Source organism: Elaeis guineensis, chromosome 13, assembly GCF_000442705.2.
Source record: "Elaeis guineensis isolate ETL-2024a chromosome 13, EG11, whole genome shotgun sequence".
Taxonomy (NCBI): domain Eukaryota; kingdom Viridiplantae; phylum Streptophyta; class Magnoliopsida; order Arecales; family Arecaceae; genus Elaeis; species Elaeis guineensis.
In genome coordinates this window covers 71,186,681-71,203,998 of record NC_026005.2, presented here as the reverse complement: position 1 = coordinate 71,203,998, position 17,318 = coordinate 71,186,681, and the positions used below count along the sequence as shown (strand labels likewise).

Sequence of the window (17,318 nt, the reverse complement as noted above, 5' to 3'; positions counted from 1 at the left end):
TAGGTTGCCAGGCCTCAACCCGTGGGTTGTTGGTCGTGCATGTCTGTTATGCTTACATGGCTATGTTCTGAGAGTTTATTGGGAGATTCCAACTAATAATTAACTGTGTGGCTTGATGAGTGGGAAGCCTGAGGTCGATCCATTGTCGAAGTGGCATCCCCATTAGATCCGCTTCAACGTAGGTCGTTGATGCGTGTCGTAGCACATCAAAATTAACACTACTCACTACTATATATATAAGATGAGTCGGAATCGTATCCGTAGGGATCTTAGTTGATTGTTTCGAAAATACAAAAGAAAAGAATAATAGATTGTAAGAAACTAAGAAAGAAGTATGAAAATTATAATAAAATTACTTTTCATTAATCAAATAAAAAAATATACATAAAGAAAAAAAATAAAATTGTGATACAAAACAACTAAACCAAGTTGATTTTTTTGCTGCATTCGATGGTGGATGTGTCTCCTTGAATCCTTCGTCTTCCTCCGTGCAGACAGCGGCAGGATGGCTAGAAGGCTTGCTCTAGGAACTCCAAAGAAGAAAGATTGATGGAAGTGGGTATGTAGAAGAGAAAGGATAGCGGCACTAGGATAGGATGTGAAAAAGGAATCTATAGAGGAATATGGTGTCATGCTAGGATTAGTACCTCCCCTAGACTTATGGAGAAGAAAAAGAGAGAGAGAGAGAAAGAGAGAAACTTGAAGAGAACTTAGGGTTGGCTTTTATTCAAGAAGATGGAGGCCTTGGGGTTCTATTTATAGAGTGAGGAGGCTAGGATTTCATGAAAAGAAAGGTGGGAGTGTGAATAAGGATCTTTGGATCTTCATATTGATTCTTCTCTATTGATCATTAAGTCGTATTCACACTGGAATAGGAATTGATTGCCTGGTTCACTCAAGTTTGATTTAATTTGAATCTAATTTGAGTCATATGAACCCAAACTCCTAATTACCTGCAAAATAGACTAGAGAGCATCAAATTTCAATAAAATAACATCAATTATTACAATATTTAGTACCTCTAGCGACTTAAATTAAGTATTCATCACACCCTCCAACTTGAACTTTTACTCGTCCTCGAGTAAAATAGATATATTAGCATTGTACACCAAATTATCCTTGAATCGAAAGTTATCCTAGACATTCCTAACTATAGTGGATATTCGGCTAGACCATTAATGAGGTACTTCATTGGATTATCAATTCGACCCAATTAATGATTGAGTATTAGGCATAAAAATTTTTAAAGATCTTCTTTCACCAACTTTCCACTCTACTCTTTAAGTCCTCTAACTTGATATGAGGAGGATTTATTATCTTCTTATAATTTAGTCTCCTTATTCTTTTTCTTTTCTTTTTTTTCTTTTGTAGAAATATTTACATGTACAGTCAGTGCAATGTCCTAACCGCTTAAGCTTTCTAATTAACTCTTGTAGCGACCTTTAGGCCAATGACTCCCAAACCAGTTGGCTTTAGGACATTAGGTGTAAAATATTTCTCAGGCTTACTGACTTGAGTCAAAAAAGCTACGAGTTAAAAACTGACTATATAAGATGTTTCTTCACATTCTCACCTTTTGACGCGAACAACAACGCTTACTTAGGTGAAGGAGCCCGGTTACTTAGTGAGAAATGCTAAAAATCTCTTTTTTTTTTAATTTTATCTTTTTTCTATAATAAAAAGAGATTTTTGTATATCTCGATCTTTCCATCCATACCCCCATAAAGCAGATTCTTCATTGAGATGGTGGGAAGAGGATTCTAGAATCACTCTAAAATTTAGTCTTGTCTAAATTCTCTCATTAATTGAGAGTCCTTAATAATTTTTTCCTCAATATGTCTAAAATTATCTAGACCGTTAATCACTCATTGATTAGGGTGCCTAGTTAACTTCAAATTAAGATAAAATTCAGATACACAAAGTTAATTATTTCTGACCATACTCGAGGACTTAATTAAATTAGTTATTCTCTCCTCCAACTTAATTTTCGTTATCCCTAATGGAATAAGAGAATCATAATAAAGCTAAAATAGAATGTAACAAGGAAGGACACCATTTGAGTTCGATGTTTGTAATCTTGATTGAGAGGTCCTTCATTGCTGGGCATGGTGTGTTCTTGACTCCATTGATCGTGATGCTCCCCCAACTTAACTAATTATCTTTCTCAAAAATTCCTACAAAATAAAAAAAATTAGATAACTAAAAAATAAAATATTAGGTTGCCTCCCAACAAGTGCTAAATTTAAGGTCTTCAGTCAGACCAAGCTAAAGTTCAATTGTAGATTGGATCCTATAATTCAATTGAGTCAACTTGCTCGTCATCTCTGATTTCATCCATATAATGTTTCAATCATTGGCCATTTACTTTGAAGGCGTTATCCTGTTTAGAATCTTTGATTTCAATTGCTCTATGAGAGAATACCTAAGTTATGATATATGGTCCATCCCAACGTGCACAGAGTTTTTCAGAAAATAGTCGTAACCTCAAATTATAAAGTCACACTTTTTGATTAGGTTCAAATATTTTTCATGAAATGTATTTATCATGGTAAGCCTTAGTTCGAGCCTTATAAATTCGTGAACTCTCATATGTTTTATTGTGTAGCTCTTCTAATTCGTTTAATTGTAGTCTCCTATTACTACTCGTATTTTTCATGTCGAAATTAAATTACTTTATAGCTCAAAATACACGGTATTCTAGCTCTACCGGCAGATAGCAGGTTTTTTCAAAAATGAGCCGATAAGGAGACATTCCTATGCAGTACGGTAGGCCCACAATGCACCGTCTAATCGTCCAGACCAATCTTTTCGATCAGGGCTAACCATCTTCTCAAGGATTCATTTGATCTCCTTATTGGAGACTTCCATTTGGCCACTAGTTTGGGGGTGATATGGTGCGGCAACTTTGTGAGTGATTTCGTATTTTTTCATTCAATTTTCAAAGTGTCTATTCGTGAAGTGTGCACCTCTGTCACTAATAATGACCTTTGGGCAATCGAATCGACTTAAGATGTTCTGTTGAATGAATTTGATTATCACCTTGTGATCATTCGTCCTGGTTGCCATAGCCTCAACCTATTTAGATACGTAATCTACCGCAACCAAAATGTATTCATATCCATAGGATGAAGGAAAGGGGCCATAAAATCGATTCTCCAAACATCAAAAACTTTCATGACTAAAATGAGAGATAGGGGCATCATATTTTTTATAGAAATATTCTCCGTCTGCTGACAGCGCAAGCACTCAAGATAAAATTTATGTGTATCCTTAAACAATGTCGGCCAGTAAAATCCACTTTGTAATACTTTCGCGGTCGTTCTCTTTCCACTAAAATATCCCATGCATGCATGAGAGTGACAAAAGGTAAGTATACTTTGATACTCACTCTCAGGAACACAGCGTCGAATCACTTGATCAGGATAATGTTTGAACGATTCGAGTTTCTCTCAATAATAATGTTTGACCTATGAGAAAAGTCGATCCTTCTCCTGTTTTATCTAATGGAGAGGAACTTGTCTTGTTGCCAAATAGTTAACGATGTGGGCAAACCATGGGATTTGATCAGAGAAAGTTGCAAAAAATTGTTCATCAAAGAATTTCTTCTTAACTTTATCTGTACTCATCGTATGATCAACTAAGATTCTAGAAATGTGATCAGCGACCATATTTTCAAAATCCTTCTTGTCTCGAATTTTTAGATCAAATTCTTAAAGCAGAAAGATCCATCTGATCAATCGTGGTTTAGTATCTTTCTTTAAGAGCAGATGTTTCAGAGCTGCGTGATCAGAATATACTAGAACCTTAGATCCTAACAGAATATACCACGGCTATTAGCTCTTTTTCTGTCGTGATGTAGTTCAATTGGGTATCGGATAGAGTTTTGATAGCGTAATAGATCACATGTGGCTTCTTATTGATTTTTTGACGTAAGAGGGTCCTTATTGTGAAATCGAAAGCATCACACATAATTTCAAATGGGAATGACCAATCAGGGGATTTTATTATGGGTGCTATTGTTAGAGCTGCTCGTAATATGTGGAAGGCTTGTAGACATTCTTCATTAAAGATAAATGGCGTGTCTTTGGCTAGCAGATTGCACAAGGATCTCGATATTTTGCTAAAATTTTTAATGAAGCGTTTGTAAAATCCAGCATGATCTAGGAAAGATCGTATTTGTCGAATCGAAATGAAGGGGTGGTAGTTTTGAAATGACCTCGATTTTGGCTTTGTTTACCTCAATCTCTTTTTCAGAAATAATGTATCCCAATACGATTCCTTTTCGAACCATGAAATGGTTCTTTTTCCAACTTAAAATCAAATTTGTTTTTGTACAGCGCTTAAGGACTTTGGAGAGGTTACGAAGACAATCCTCAAAAATTATTTCAAATACAGAGAAATCATCCATAAAAATTTTGAGATATTTATCCACCATATCTGAAAAAATGACCAACATGCATCGTTGAAATGTAGCGGGTGCATTACTAAGCCTGAACGGCATACATCGAAAAGCGAAAGTGCCATAGGGGTAAGTGAAGGTAGTTTTCTTGGTCATCTGAAAATATAGGTATCTGATTGTACCTTGAATAATCATCTAGAAAATAGAAAAAATGTTGATTCGCTAGTCGTTCTAGGATTTGGTCAATGAAAGATAATGAAAAATGATCCTTCCTAGTAACAGCGTTTAGTTTCCTATAGTCAATGCATACTCGCCAACTAGATGGTGTACGAGTGAAAAATAATTCTCCTTTTTCATTCTTCACTACAGTAATACCTGATTTCTTAGGTAATACTTGGGTAGGGCTAACCTATTTACTGTCGGATATGGGGTAGATGATTTCAGCATCTAACCATTTTACCACCTTTTTCTTCACTACTTTCCGCATGTTTGGATTCAGTCTCCTCTTCATATCTCGATGGGGTTTGGCATCTGCCTCATAATGAATGTGGTGCATAAAGATAGAGGGATCAATTCCTTTTAGATCAGCAATGGACTAGCCGATAGCCTCTTTGTTTTCCTTCAGAATACCAACCAATTATGCTTCCTGATCCGGGGTCAAGTCTGATGCAATGATCACTGAGACGGTGTCATTAGGTCCTAAGAATGCATACTTGAGTACGGTTGGAAGTGACTTTAATTCTAGTGCAGGTGGTGATTCTAATACCGGGACTGTGGGTGTATTAGCTAATACGGGTAATGGCTCATACTTGATTGTCCAAGAGGGAGTAGTTTCAGCATTTGATGTATCAACTAGAATATTTACTTCTTCGCTCTCTCTCCATATCACAGTCATCCACTCCAAAGTGCGTCAAGTGGGTGTCTCGAGAATCATGTGCAAAAATCGTTGATATTGCTTCCTCTATGATGTCCTCGAATGTATCTATCTCGAAGCAACTATCAGTTGATGGTCTCTGGGATGCACTGAACACATTCAGTCTCAGTTTCTTATTCCTAAATGATACATCCATGACTCATGTCCTATAATTGATGCACACATTTGCCGTAGCTAAAAAGGGTTTGCTTAAGATAATAGAAATTTGCTTTGGATTGCTACTCAGTTCCATGTCAAGGACTAAAAAATCAACTGAAAAATAGAACTCATCTACTTTGACCAAAATATCTTCGATCATCTCACGTGATGTCTTAATTGATCTATCAGCTAACTGTAAAGTGACTGACGTGGGTTTCAGTTCTCTAAATTCAAAAAATTCATAAATCGAGCTAGATAAAAGATTCACACTGGCCCCTAGATCCAGGAGAGCTTGTTTGATGTGAAAGTCTCCTATAATGCAAGAAATGGTAGGGGTATCTGAATCTTTAAGCTTTGGAGGGGTAGCATGCTGGAATACAGAGCTAGCTTGTTCGGTGTGGTATACTTTCTTCGAGAGTTGTGATCGAAATTTACATTTCTGAGTGCATAATTTTTTCAAAAATTTTGCGTAAGCTGGGATCTATTTGATTACATCTAGAAAAGGGAGATTAATTTGGACTTGCTTAAATAATTCTAACATCTCGTCGAGTCTTCCTCCCTCTTATTCGCAGGAGTAGGAGCTTTTAGGACACTAAAAAATGGGGCTTTAGACAAGTAAGGTGGTTCTGATGTAGTTGGTCCATTCTCTACTTTTGGATCCTCCTTGTTCTTAGGTGATTTGGGCTTGATCAGAGGTCTAGGGTCGGTCTCATTGGTTTTACTCGTGTGTTCAATGACCTTCCCACTTTTGAGAGTTATGATTGATTTGGCATGTTCAGAAAAGGTATCTGGAGTATTGGAGCTCTCAACCATGAATTATCCTCTCAGATTGCTCTCAGGTTGGCTAGGTAATTTTTCTCCTTCCCTCCTACTAACTGCGGTTGCTAGTTGACCTATTTGGATCTCTAGCTTAGCAATGGATTGTGTGTGGGAGTTAAGGGTTTGGGTGTTGACTTCTAATCATTCTAGTACTTTTAGAACCTTCTCCTCAAAAGTTGAGTTGTGACCAGTGGTAGACGGTCGAGGAGCATTTTGAAACTGGTGGTATGGTCCATGCCTATATGTCAGATTCTAATAGTTAGGTCTATGTACAGCAGGACCAACCACTGGCTGTGGTCTCCAGAAAAAATTTGGATGGTTTCTCCAGTCAGGGTTATAAGTGTTCAAATATAGATCATTTTTTGATCTACGAGCTTGTTGGGTTTGAGCTTGCTGGACTTGCTCGTGGATAAACTCAGAAAATTGAGGTGTGATTGGGCATTCACTAATAAAATGGGTTGGGCTTGCACACAATGTACAAACATCTTGGACTGGGTTAGGTAGAGTCAAAGAGTGTCCAGTACTCAGAAAATGGTCTAAATTTTGTGACAACTCATCTATCTTACTGTAGATATCCATAACATTTTCAATCTGATAGATTCCATCTCTTTTCTGTTGAGACATAGGTTGTTTTCTAGAGATGGCAGATATGTGATGCAGGGAGTTTTCACTAAGTATTTTAAAAAGCTGCCAAGCCTCATCCTCACTCTTTAGCATGAATATCCCACCACACGATGCATCGATCATTTGTCGATGTTTCTCCGATAGACCATTGTAGAAACACTGAACAAGTTATCATTTGGAGACAGCATGGTGGGGGCATTTATGAATAAGGTCTCTTAACATTTTTTATGTATAATGAAAAAGTTTACCATCCAATTAAAAAAAATTAGTAATAGCTTTTCTAATTTGATTTATTTTTTCAATTGGGAAGTATTTCTCGAGGAATTCTCTCTGAAGATGGTCTCAAGTTGAAATGATTATGGAATCTAAGGAGTTTAACCAATGCTTGGTTTTGTCCTTAAGTGAAAAAGAAAACAGTTTCAACCTGAAGGCATCATCGGAGAAGTTTTGGATTTTTACTGTGGAGCGTATCTCAAGAAATTCGTCCAAGTATTTATACAGATCCTCATTTATTAGTCCATAGAATGATGGTAGCATTTGAATAATGCTAGACTTAATTTCGTATTGTACCGCCTCCACAGGAGGAGGTGGGATACATGGCGAGTAGGTGTAAGATGAAGGAGTAAAATACTCCCTCAATTATCGTGGTGGGTCAGTCTCTTATTTTGGATCCATAGTTTTGATTTGATTTATTCGAATCATTCTTTCTAGCTCTAAGTCTAATGGATGTAAATCAGATTGTAATGATTGGCATCCTAGCATGCACCCAAAAGATCTCATCGAGTTTTAATTTTAAGTTTTTTTTTTTAAGGAGAAGAGGAGAAAAGGAGGGAAAAGAGTTCTAAAGAAGAGAACCTAAGGAGTTCTAAAGCTAAGAAGATAGAGAAGAATTAATTAGATTTGATGTTTTTAGTTAACTATCAAGTGGTTCAAGCATTTCAAGTAGCAGATTAGCCGCTCAACTGGCCAGATAAGTGTAAGGTTGGTGGGAGTCCCCCGTTGCTTTTCTTAGACACTAACTGCATTGGCTAGGTAAGCTAATGGAACCAATTAATGAACCACATTCTTTCGGGACATAATTTTTGAACCACTTTTCTAGACACCCGTTAAACTGACTAAACTGAATCTGATCCAACTTTTAGGATTTCTTGTCTTACTGAGCTTGAGGATCCTTAGGGATTAACGTCTAATAGATTTTAAATTAGAGATTTAGATCAATGCAATTGCAAGATGATGGTTTGTGGGCCAAGAAAGGATGATAAAATTTTCACCTTATGTTGATTAGAGTTTCGCCCTTAAGATTTTTTATGAAAATATGTAATGCGAAAAGAAAAAGTGTCCAAACATGTTAAGTAGCTTTTAAGATTTAATTGGTTTACTTATATTAGTCAAGTGTTATATGGTGTTTTTGTATTCTTTTTATATTATCTTTAAGCAAGAAGGAATAAGTGGTAAGTTTTAAATTAAGTTAATTAGGTATGAAAAGATCTAGTAAATCTAATTAAATAGAAAGTAAATAATGCTAAGATTAAAAGGCAAGTAGGCAGCCTACAAATAAAGCAACTAATCAAATCTACTTTTAGGGCAATAAATTATTCTAAGCTATGAAAAGCAGTAAATCACTAGAAATAATGGACAATAATAAATATGGTAACTACTCAGTATGCAAATAAAGTAATCTTACAGTTAAGAATAAAAGGTAACTACATAATCTAAATGAAAGACAAAGAATCAAATCTACTTAGGAAGTAAGAAATCATTAATTATATAAAGCAGTAAATTATTCTAACTTATAGAAAGCAGTAGATCATCAGGCTATAAAAAGTAAAAAAAATTTTTATGCATGCAAATAAAGAAATATAGATATAAAATAGTAAATCTATCATATACGAAAAGCAATATAAAACAAAAATTTTTTTAAAAAAATAAATAGAAGGTAATTAAGTAATTAAAATAAATTAACTAACAATAAAAGATAAACTACTAATCAGCAAAGTAAAGTATGGAAAGCAAAGTATAAGAAAAAAAATAATCAACTAAAAATATAAAGCAGTAAAATATATAAGGCAGTCAAGAAATCTAAAGTAAGAAATAAAAATCTAAAAAATAGTTTAATATATATTTTTTTTTATTTTATAGATTTTTTTTGATTTTTTTTCAAAACAATCGCGTCAAGATCTCCGACAATGGCGTCAAAATTTAATACATATCGTAGCACATCAAAATTAACCTTACTCATTACTATGGAGATAGGATAAGTCAGGATCGTATCTGCAGAGATCTTAGTTGATTGTTTCGAAAATGCAAAAGAAAAGAATAATAGATTGTAAGAAACTAAGAAAGAAGTATGAAAATTATAATAAAATTATTTTTTATTAATCAAATAAAGAAGCGTACATAAAGAAAAAAATAAAATTATGATACAAGACAACTAAACCAAGTTGATTTTCTTGCTGCGTCCGATGGTGGATGTGTCTCCTTGAATTTTTCATCTTCCTCTGTGCAGATAGTGGCAGGATGGCTGGAAAGCTTGGTCTAGGAACTTCAAGGAAGAAAGATTAATGAAAGTGGGTATGTAGAAGAGAAAGGGTAGCGACACTAGGATTAAGACCTCTTCTAGATTTGTTGAATGTGGAAAAGAGATCTGTGGAGGAATATGGTATCGTGCTAGGGTTAGTACCTCCCCTAAACTTATGGAGAAGAAAAAGAGAGAGAGAGAAAGAGAGAAGCTTGAAGAAAATTTAGGGTTGGTTTTTATTCAAGAAGCTAAAGGCCTTGGGGTTCTATTTATAGAGTGGGGAGGCTAGGGTTTCATTAAAAAGAGAGGTGGGAGCATGAATAAGAATCTTTAGATCAACATATTGATTCTCCTCCGTTGATCTTTAAGTCGTGTTCATACTGGAATAGAAGTTGGTTGCCTGGTTGACTCAAGTCTGATCTAATTTGAGTCTAATTTGAGTCATATAAATCCAAACTCCAAATTACCTGTAAAATAGATTAGAAAGCATCAAATTTTAATAAAATAATATCAATTATTATAATATTTAGTGCCTTTAGTGACTTAAATTAAGTATTCATCAGTCATGAGGAGTCATCATGATCAATCGTAAGGTTTTGACCTGAAGGTCAGTGAAGATCTGTGTAAATAGTAGAAACTTGTGTTGGCAGTCTGATCACGATCGATGAAATCTTCACCCAGGGATTGGCAAGATTTCAGCCTGCATTGGCATCGATGCAAGTTGGTGATTTGCATTGTTGGTGGGATGTCGATGCAGAGATTGGTGGAGTCTTCGATTAGGAGGTCGGAAGACCGCCAATCATGAGTCCAGTTGGACGTAGAATTCTGTCTGCATCATTAGAGGAGATCTGATAATGTGATCGGTGTATATCCGAATCAGAGGTTGGCCAGTACTTTGCGGTGGTGCCAACCGTCGGGTCTCGATGGTCTGAAACTTCTACAGATGAGTCCCAAGAACTAAAGGTGAGGTGGCATGACCCCGCAACAATGCCTCATACATTTATATTTAGAACTTCGGTATTAGTACTATTAGGAGTTAGATATTTAAGTACTCATTTTATTTTTTGAGCTGATCTTTTTTTTTTAGTTGGCATAAACCTTTTTAGTTTATTTGGGATGGCCTTTTGTTTAATTGCCATCGGTTCATCTTACTTAAATATTATTATTTACATATTTGGATGAAACTTGATGAATTATTCAAATGAGAGAAATATATTGGTTATTTATTTTTTTTCTTGTTAACTCTTAATATTAAATTTGATTGCCATATAAGAACTTCGAATCATATTTGTTAAACATTATCCATACTTCTATCAACCAAATTTTTAATTTTATCAATGTTATTAAATTTATTACTATATTTTAATTTTAGAACATAATTTTTATAATTATAAGTAAATAATTAAAATTATCTTCTATTTTTTTATTTATATTCACTATTTTTTAGTTAACTATTTATATAAAATTTATGAAATATTTTAATTAGACTATAAGTTAATTAGTTATTTATATAACAAATAAATATAATTAATTATTAGATTAATTTTTATATAATTAATTCATAAAATTATTTATTAAACTAAATTAAATTAAATTAAATATTTATATAATTTTTTATAATTATAAATTATAAATATTTTAAAAAATATATTATCTTTTTTAATATAAATAATTATTATAAATTGATAATAATAATATTTTCTTATCAAAAGATAGTTTAGTGAAAATGTCATATAAATATCATCTATTTTCTCTTTCATTCTTCCTATATTTCACCAACACACAGAAGGATGGATGGAAGAATTATCCATGCTCTCCCCCATTCATCCTTTCTTTTCTTTCTCCAATCTATTTTTTGTACCAAATAGAAGTTTAGTCCAAATCAAGTTTTTTATGATACTATAATTCTCATGGCAGAGTTGACTCGAAAACTATGATGTGGATCATAAAATTGAGTGATTGTTTCGTTTGTTTCTCCTTGATATCTGGAGAACTATATCATCTTTAATTATTTTTGAAAAATATATTGTATGCGAAGGGGCCAATAGTATTACAGATTGAATTGCATCACATGCCATGGATCACACAAGATATTTTCTTTTAATAAACCTTGTGGTTTTGTGATGCAGTTTGGTATATGATACAAGAACCGTTAGATCTAATCTTCAATCAGAAGGAGCTCATTTAAATTTAAGGATGACAATTTATGATTGGATCTGTCAATTTGACCCACGAGTAATCTATTTTAAATAGATTTGGATTTAATACAAATGAATTTGGATCATAAATAGAACAACCCATCTTGATCTGCTTATTAAATGGATTGAGTTCAAGTTTAGATCTTTGATCCATTTAATCTATTTATTTAATAATTAAATTAGATCAACCTATTTAATCTATCTAAATTTTTTTAAAATAATATTTAATATGTTTAATCTGACTCATTTAATCTATTTAATTTAATTTAATTTATTTAATAAATAAATTATATGTGCCAGATTATGTTACATTGGACATATATAAATTATTCATTCTCTTACTAAATAAGTTGGGTTTGGATGGCCGAATTTTGATCCGGTTCGTATCTGACCCGATCCGATCCGGTTGCCACCCCTATTTAAACCTCCAAGCACTCTCGAGGCGTCGTGCAACCCTAGCTTGGATCATGGAGGCGGCTTCTAGAACCGTGAAGGACGTCTCGCCTCACGATTTCGTGAAGGCGTATGCCGCCCACCTCAAGCGATCCGGAAAGGTTCGATTTCTTTCCTTCGCTAGCTCCTAATTTTCGAATCTAAATCTCTTCACGGACCGATGTTTTCCTCGTACAAGCGCTTTTCCCTCTAAAAATGGCGGTTTTATGCATTTTCGAGGTTGTTTTCTTACAAGTTTCTTTGTCTGGGATTCGATCAGTTAATGTTGTCTTGCATGATCTTTCTAGCTCGGTCAATTCTATTCTTTTAATTTCATTTTTTTCATTTACGTTGGATTTCTTTCCGTTCGATCATAGAGACGCATATTTTTTTTTTTTATTCGCTTTCGGGTACAACCTTTTTTTGTCTCCTAAAGATCTTGTTTAATCTGTTTATGGAGATTTAGGTTTGTTAAAATTTTAGAACAATTCTTTTGTTCCCATTTGTTTAAATGTGTTCTTTGCTGACAAGTAACAAAGGAAAGGGTATCTCAATCCAAAATCATCAAAGTGGGCCTGATGCGGTGGATAATCTCTCTTTCTCAAATAGGTATTTTTAGCAGTTTTGGTTTTGAGTTCCACTCGTATTGGTAGATCTGAGTTCAAAAGGCACACCATTGGCCAGAGTAACCTTGAATTTTTGTTGAGGATAGTATTTATTTATTCCGGCAATGTGAACCTATGAGTATATTATCATGCCTATGGCCTCCCTTTTTTTTTTTTTTTGGAGTGAAGTACATTTTGAAAGGTTTTAGAGGCTACTCATGGAGGATGTGATTTTCCGAAAGTTGCAGATATATAGTCAGAATTACTTTCACACACTTGCTGGCCTCATGACCTTAAGCTGCTGTACTGCTGTTTGAGTCCCTCGGTACTTGCCATACAAGGTCTTTAGGCTCTTTTGACGGAAGCCTAAGAGGGGGGGAGGGGAGAGAGAGAGAGGGAGAGAATAGATTATTAATTGGTTCTTCATTGACTTTTGCATGATGCTTTATTTATGGTGTTAATTCCCTGTCATCATGGAACTTTCAGTGGACAAGCTCATTCTCTTTTACACAACATGTGTTGGGTGTCGCCAAATATGACCTATACATCCATAGGTGATGAAAGTCAATTAGAATTAGACTGGAGTAGACATGAATTTTTTGTATTGTGTATTGGGGGTTAATTTTGGACTATCATGGACTTCTCCATTGGCATTGGGTTTTAGAGTTCTAAAGTTAGCTTGAGAGAGGAGGTGAGAGGAACCAAAAGCAAGATTGAAAGTGGAGATGATGTTGGGATGGAGGAAGGGAGGAACGAGTCTGCCGATGGACAAGTGCTGACCTTATGGGGTGGTTTGGTTCGGTAAGGTAGCGCAATTGGCAATGCTTGATGAGGTAGGGGGAGCTGTGTGTGGTCTAGGTGGCTATGTTGGTGTCGATGCCTAGCCCCGCCAGGGGGGCAGTGAAGGGAGAGGCAAGGAATGAGGTAATCGTATTCTCATCGAACCATTGGCTTGTGTGTGGAGGTTTTTTGATAAACTTTTGGTTTGAAGGAGAGGGAGGAAGGGGGAGAGGTCAAGCATACCTTCTCCTAATTAGATAGGGGTGTAAACAAGCTGAGCTGAATACCGGATGCTTGGGCTCAGCTAGGTCAATAAGTGAGCTGGTTGAGCTTGGCTTGAGCTCTAAGCCAGACTTGAACTCCACTCATAAAAGCTCTAAGCCAATCATTTAACATGTTGGGCTTAGCTTCCCAATAATTCTTTAAGTCAACCCTTTTCAGGCTTGGCTTATTTATAAGCCAAGCATTATAAGCCAAGCCGCAAAACCAGTTTGAGCCTGGCTGGTTTCTAATTGAGTCAAGCCTAAACTGTGTTGGAGTTGAGTCAATCCTGAGCTGCTCATGCCCTGTGATTAAATTATAATTTAGGGTTAAAATGTTAGGTTAATATATAGAAATACAGCACACAATTGCCAGAAAAGGAAAAAAAATCTGAATATTGGCTATATTAAATGTTCTAACAATGTTTTACGAGTCAGTTGAGGTCATGTTAGCTAAAAATCTAGAAACTTGAGCCAGGCCTGGCCCATCAGGCCAAAAAGCTCTACCCTGCACCCTGCTTCACCCAATTACTAGCCAAGTGAGTTGGGCCCAAGGTGCTCAGGTCTACCCTAAGGCTGACTTCTGTGTGCTGCATTTTCAGATGTTTTTTGACAACACATTACATATATCTCTTGGAACTTAGTTCTTATTAAAACTAGCTTAGAACCCCGTGCGATGCACGGCATGTATTTATTTCTTCAAATAATATTTTTATAAATTAAAAATTTAACATAATATAAAAGACATCATAGATGATATCAAATATTTCAAATTAAAACATAAACCTAAAATATTTAAATAACATAATAATAAGAAGTAACATAATCATTTCTATATTTTACTGACAGAGAAATCATTTCTTAAATCAATATTTTCAGCATTAATTGTTTCGGAATCTTCATCATTAACATGACCACCTATTTGCATCCCACATATATCTCTTTTCTTCATAGTCTATCAATAAAAATAATATATATTTTATTATTATATAATTTTTTATTTTATTGAATTTTCAGTCATTATTAAAGACTTACTCCAGAGAAAAGGTAGAGACAAATTTTCTGATAGTTGAATTGTTAATAACTTCTTAATCCCAGTAGCTCAGAATTTCATCTAGAATGACTAAGAGACAATGATGGTTTATATATATCTGAGATTAGTAGTTTGTGTCTGTTTTGTATGCATTTAAGAATGGATGGTTAAGTAATAGTAGGAGGTAGGCAATAGTCATATTGTATTTGTATTTATATGCATGATTGTAGTAGTTGACCCATGGGGACAATCCCAATTAATATTTTTTTTTGTCCTTGGGTTCAAAGCCAAAAATGTGGAGATCCAGTAGAAAAAGGCCTTTATATAATAAATACTTTGTCAGGGTTTAATTGCAAAACACCCCTAAACTAAATTAACTCAACATGGTTTGGTTCAGTCAATTGTCAAAAGGGCTTAATTGAATATAGCCTTTATTAAGGGCCTAAATGCAAGATTCTCTGTTTAAATAAATAGATCTATGTAAGATTTCTGATCGGGTTGGGACCCAAAACCCGAATCCGCTAGGCCCATCTCCTTCCTCCCTTCTCTTCCTTCCCCGATTGCCGATGGAGAGGAGCTTACGCTTTCTCCACCGATATTATTTACTTTTTCAAGTCTCCTACTGCAACTCAGAAAAAAAGAAAGAAAGAAAAAAAAAATCCCCGCTCCCCGCCCAACAGTTGCCGGGCTCGAAACTCAAATTAAAATGAAAAAGAAATAAAAGGCCGGGGGTGCGGCGGAGAGAGGGGAGACAGGAGAGAGAGAGAGAGAGAGAGAGAGCAGGAGGGGGCGGAGAGAGGGAGAGCAGGAAAACAAATGAAAGCGCATCGCAGACTCGTTGCGATGGTTTTTTTCTCTGGAGGGCTCGCTGGATAGAGGAGGGAGGGGAGAAGAAACTTAGAGGGAAAAATTGTAAATTTCTCCAACTCCTGGGGTGAGGCTCAAGGTTTCTTCGCTCGTCCCCTTCCTGCTGAATCTAGCGTTAGGTCTTTTTTTTCTCCTCTTCTGCGTGGCGTCGTGGCAGTGCACAAGAGAGTTGTGAGGGCGTGATCCGGGAACGTGAACGGTGTCGTCGGAGTAGTCGTGGTAGTGGGGAGTTGAGGGGCCGGCCCTCTCTCCATCGTTCGAGCCTTTTTTTTTTTTTTTTTTAGCCACGTGTCATGCAACTGTTTAGCCACGTGTCGAATGGAGACGCCTTAACGCGGTTGCTCCGTTTTTATATATATATAATAGATATGCTAGGTAGTTTTTTGATTGTAACTAAGATTTTCAATACCCACTTTTGAAAGAAAAATTTGCTTTACTTTTTTTTCTTTTTTTTTTTTTGTGTGGGGGGGGGGGGGTGGTGTTGGTTTTATAAATTGTTCCTTTTGTCAAACCGAGGACTACTTTTTAATTTTTAATTTTTAATATTTTACCCCTCTTATACCTTTCCACATGTATTTTATATTCTTAGATGCAGAATACATATAATGTCAGCCAACATCTAGTGTGCCAAAACATTTAATGGGGGGATCTATATGTGAATTGGAAAAAATTGCAGTGCTCTGCAGAGGCATTTGTGCATTAGCTACAGCATTAAAAAAAATGCTAGCTTTGACTTGCATTCAGATTCAGTGGACAGTTCGCGAACTTTTCTTATTAATTTTAATGATCAACTTTGATTCTGTGAATAGATGGAACTTCCGCACTGGACAGATATTGTTAAGACTGGGAGGTTCAAGGAGCTTGCTCCTTATGACCCTGATTGGTACTACATCAGAGCTGGTAATGAGCCTTCATATGGTTATTGTCTTTCATACATTTTGAGTATTATCCCAATGATGTACTCTGAAGCAAGTGGTCATTACTCCATCCAGCATTTCAAAAGTTACACATGTTCTATTGGTTTTGCAGCTTCCATGGCAAGAAAGATCTATCTGAGACAGGGTATTGGTGTTGGTGGTTTCCAGAAGATTTATGGAGGGCGCAAGAGAAATGGATCCCGTCCACCACATTTTTGCAAGAGCAGTGGTGCAATAGCTCGCCACATCTTGCAGCAGTTGCAGAATATGAACATTATTGACATTGATCCAAGAGGGTGTGTTGTCTGCATTTTATTATTTTTTTATTTTTTAATGTTGAGTGAGATAATTGGTTTTTCGTGGTTTAGCAAATTACTCTCTGCAAACCACTTATCTTTTGGATTATGCATAGTTGCTCAAGGTGTTTTCTTTTATCATATTTCAGTGGGAGGAAAATAACTTCCCAGGGGCAACGTGACCTAGATCAAGTAGCGGGCCGGATTGTCCTTGTACCTTGATGAGTTGCTGCAGTTCTGGTCCCTGTCATCAATGAAGAGATTTTGGTTATGGTCTTTGGCATTTTTGGTTTTAGGATTTCTCCATTCACTTTATAATTGTCAACTTTTATATTAGTATTGGAAACTCTTATGGGCAGGTTGTGTTATTCTCTATAATCCTTTTCATTGTTTGCTAGTAAACTCATTTTTATCCATGGTCTGATACGTTAGTAATGGTGCTAAAAAATTTGAACTTTGACCATTGTTGGGCTGGTAATGCATGCGAAATTCTGTCAA

The 17,318-nt window shown here is 35.5% G+C and overlaps 1 protein-coding gene across 1 annotated transcript; it reads left to right on the top strand.

Moving 5' to 3' along the window:
* Positions 1–12,050: 12,050 nt before the first annotated feature.
* LOC105055981 (small ribosomal subunit protein eS19x) lies at positions 12,051–17,318 on the top strand. Its single transcript, XM_010938029.3, has 4 exons — positions 12,051–12,184; positions 16,417–16,507; positions 16,637–16,820; positions 16,970–17,318. Exons 1-4 carry the CDS (start codon positions 12,098–12,100, stop codon positions 17,040–17,042), a joined length of 435 nt encoding a protein of 144 aa, XP_010936331.1. The 5' UTR covers positions 12,051–12,097; the 3' UTR covers positions 17,043–17,318.

Excerpts from the sequence above, each read along its gene's own strand:
- LOC105055981 (XM_010938029.3), top strand. The coding sequence starts at position 12,098 with ATGGAGGCGGCTTCTAGAACCGTGAAGGACGTCTCGCCTCACGATTTC. Across the intron at positions 12,185-16,416 it reads ACCTCAAGCGATCCGGAAAG|ATGGAACTTCCGCACTGGAC; the intron begins GTTCGATTTCTT and ends TTCTGTGAATAG. Across the intron at positions 16,508-16,636 it reads TTGGTACTACATCAGAGCTG|CTTCCATGGCAAGAAAGATC; the intron begins GTAATGAGCCTT and ends TTGGTTTTGCAG.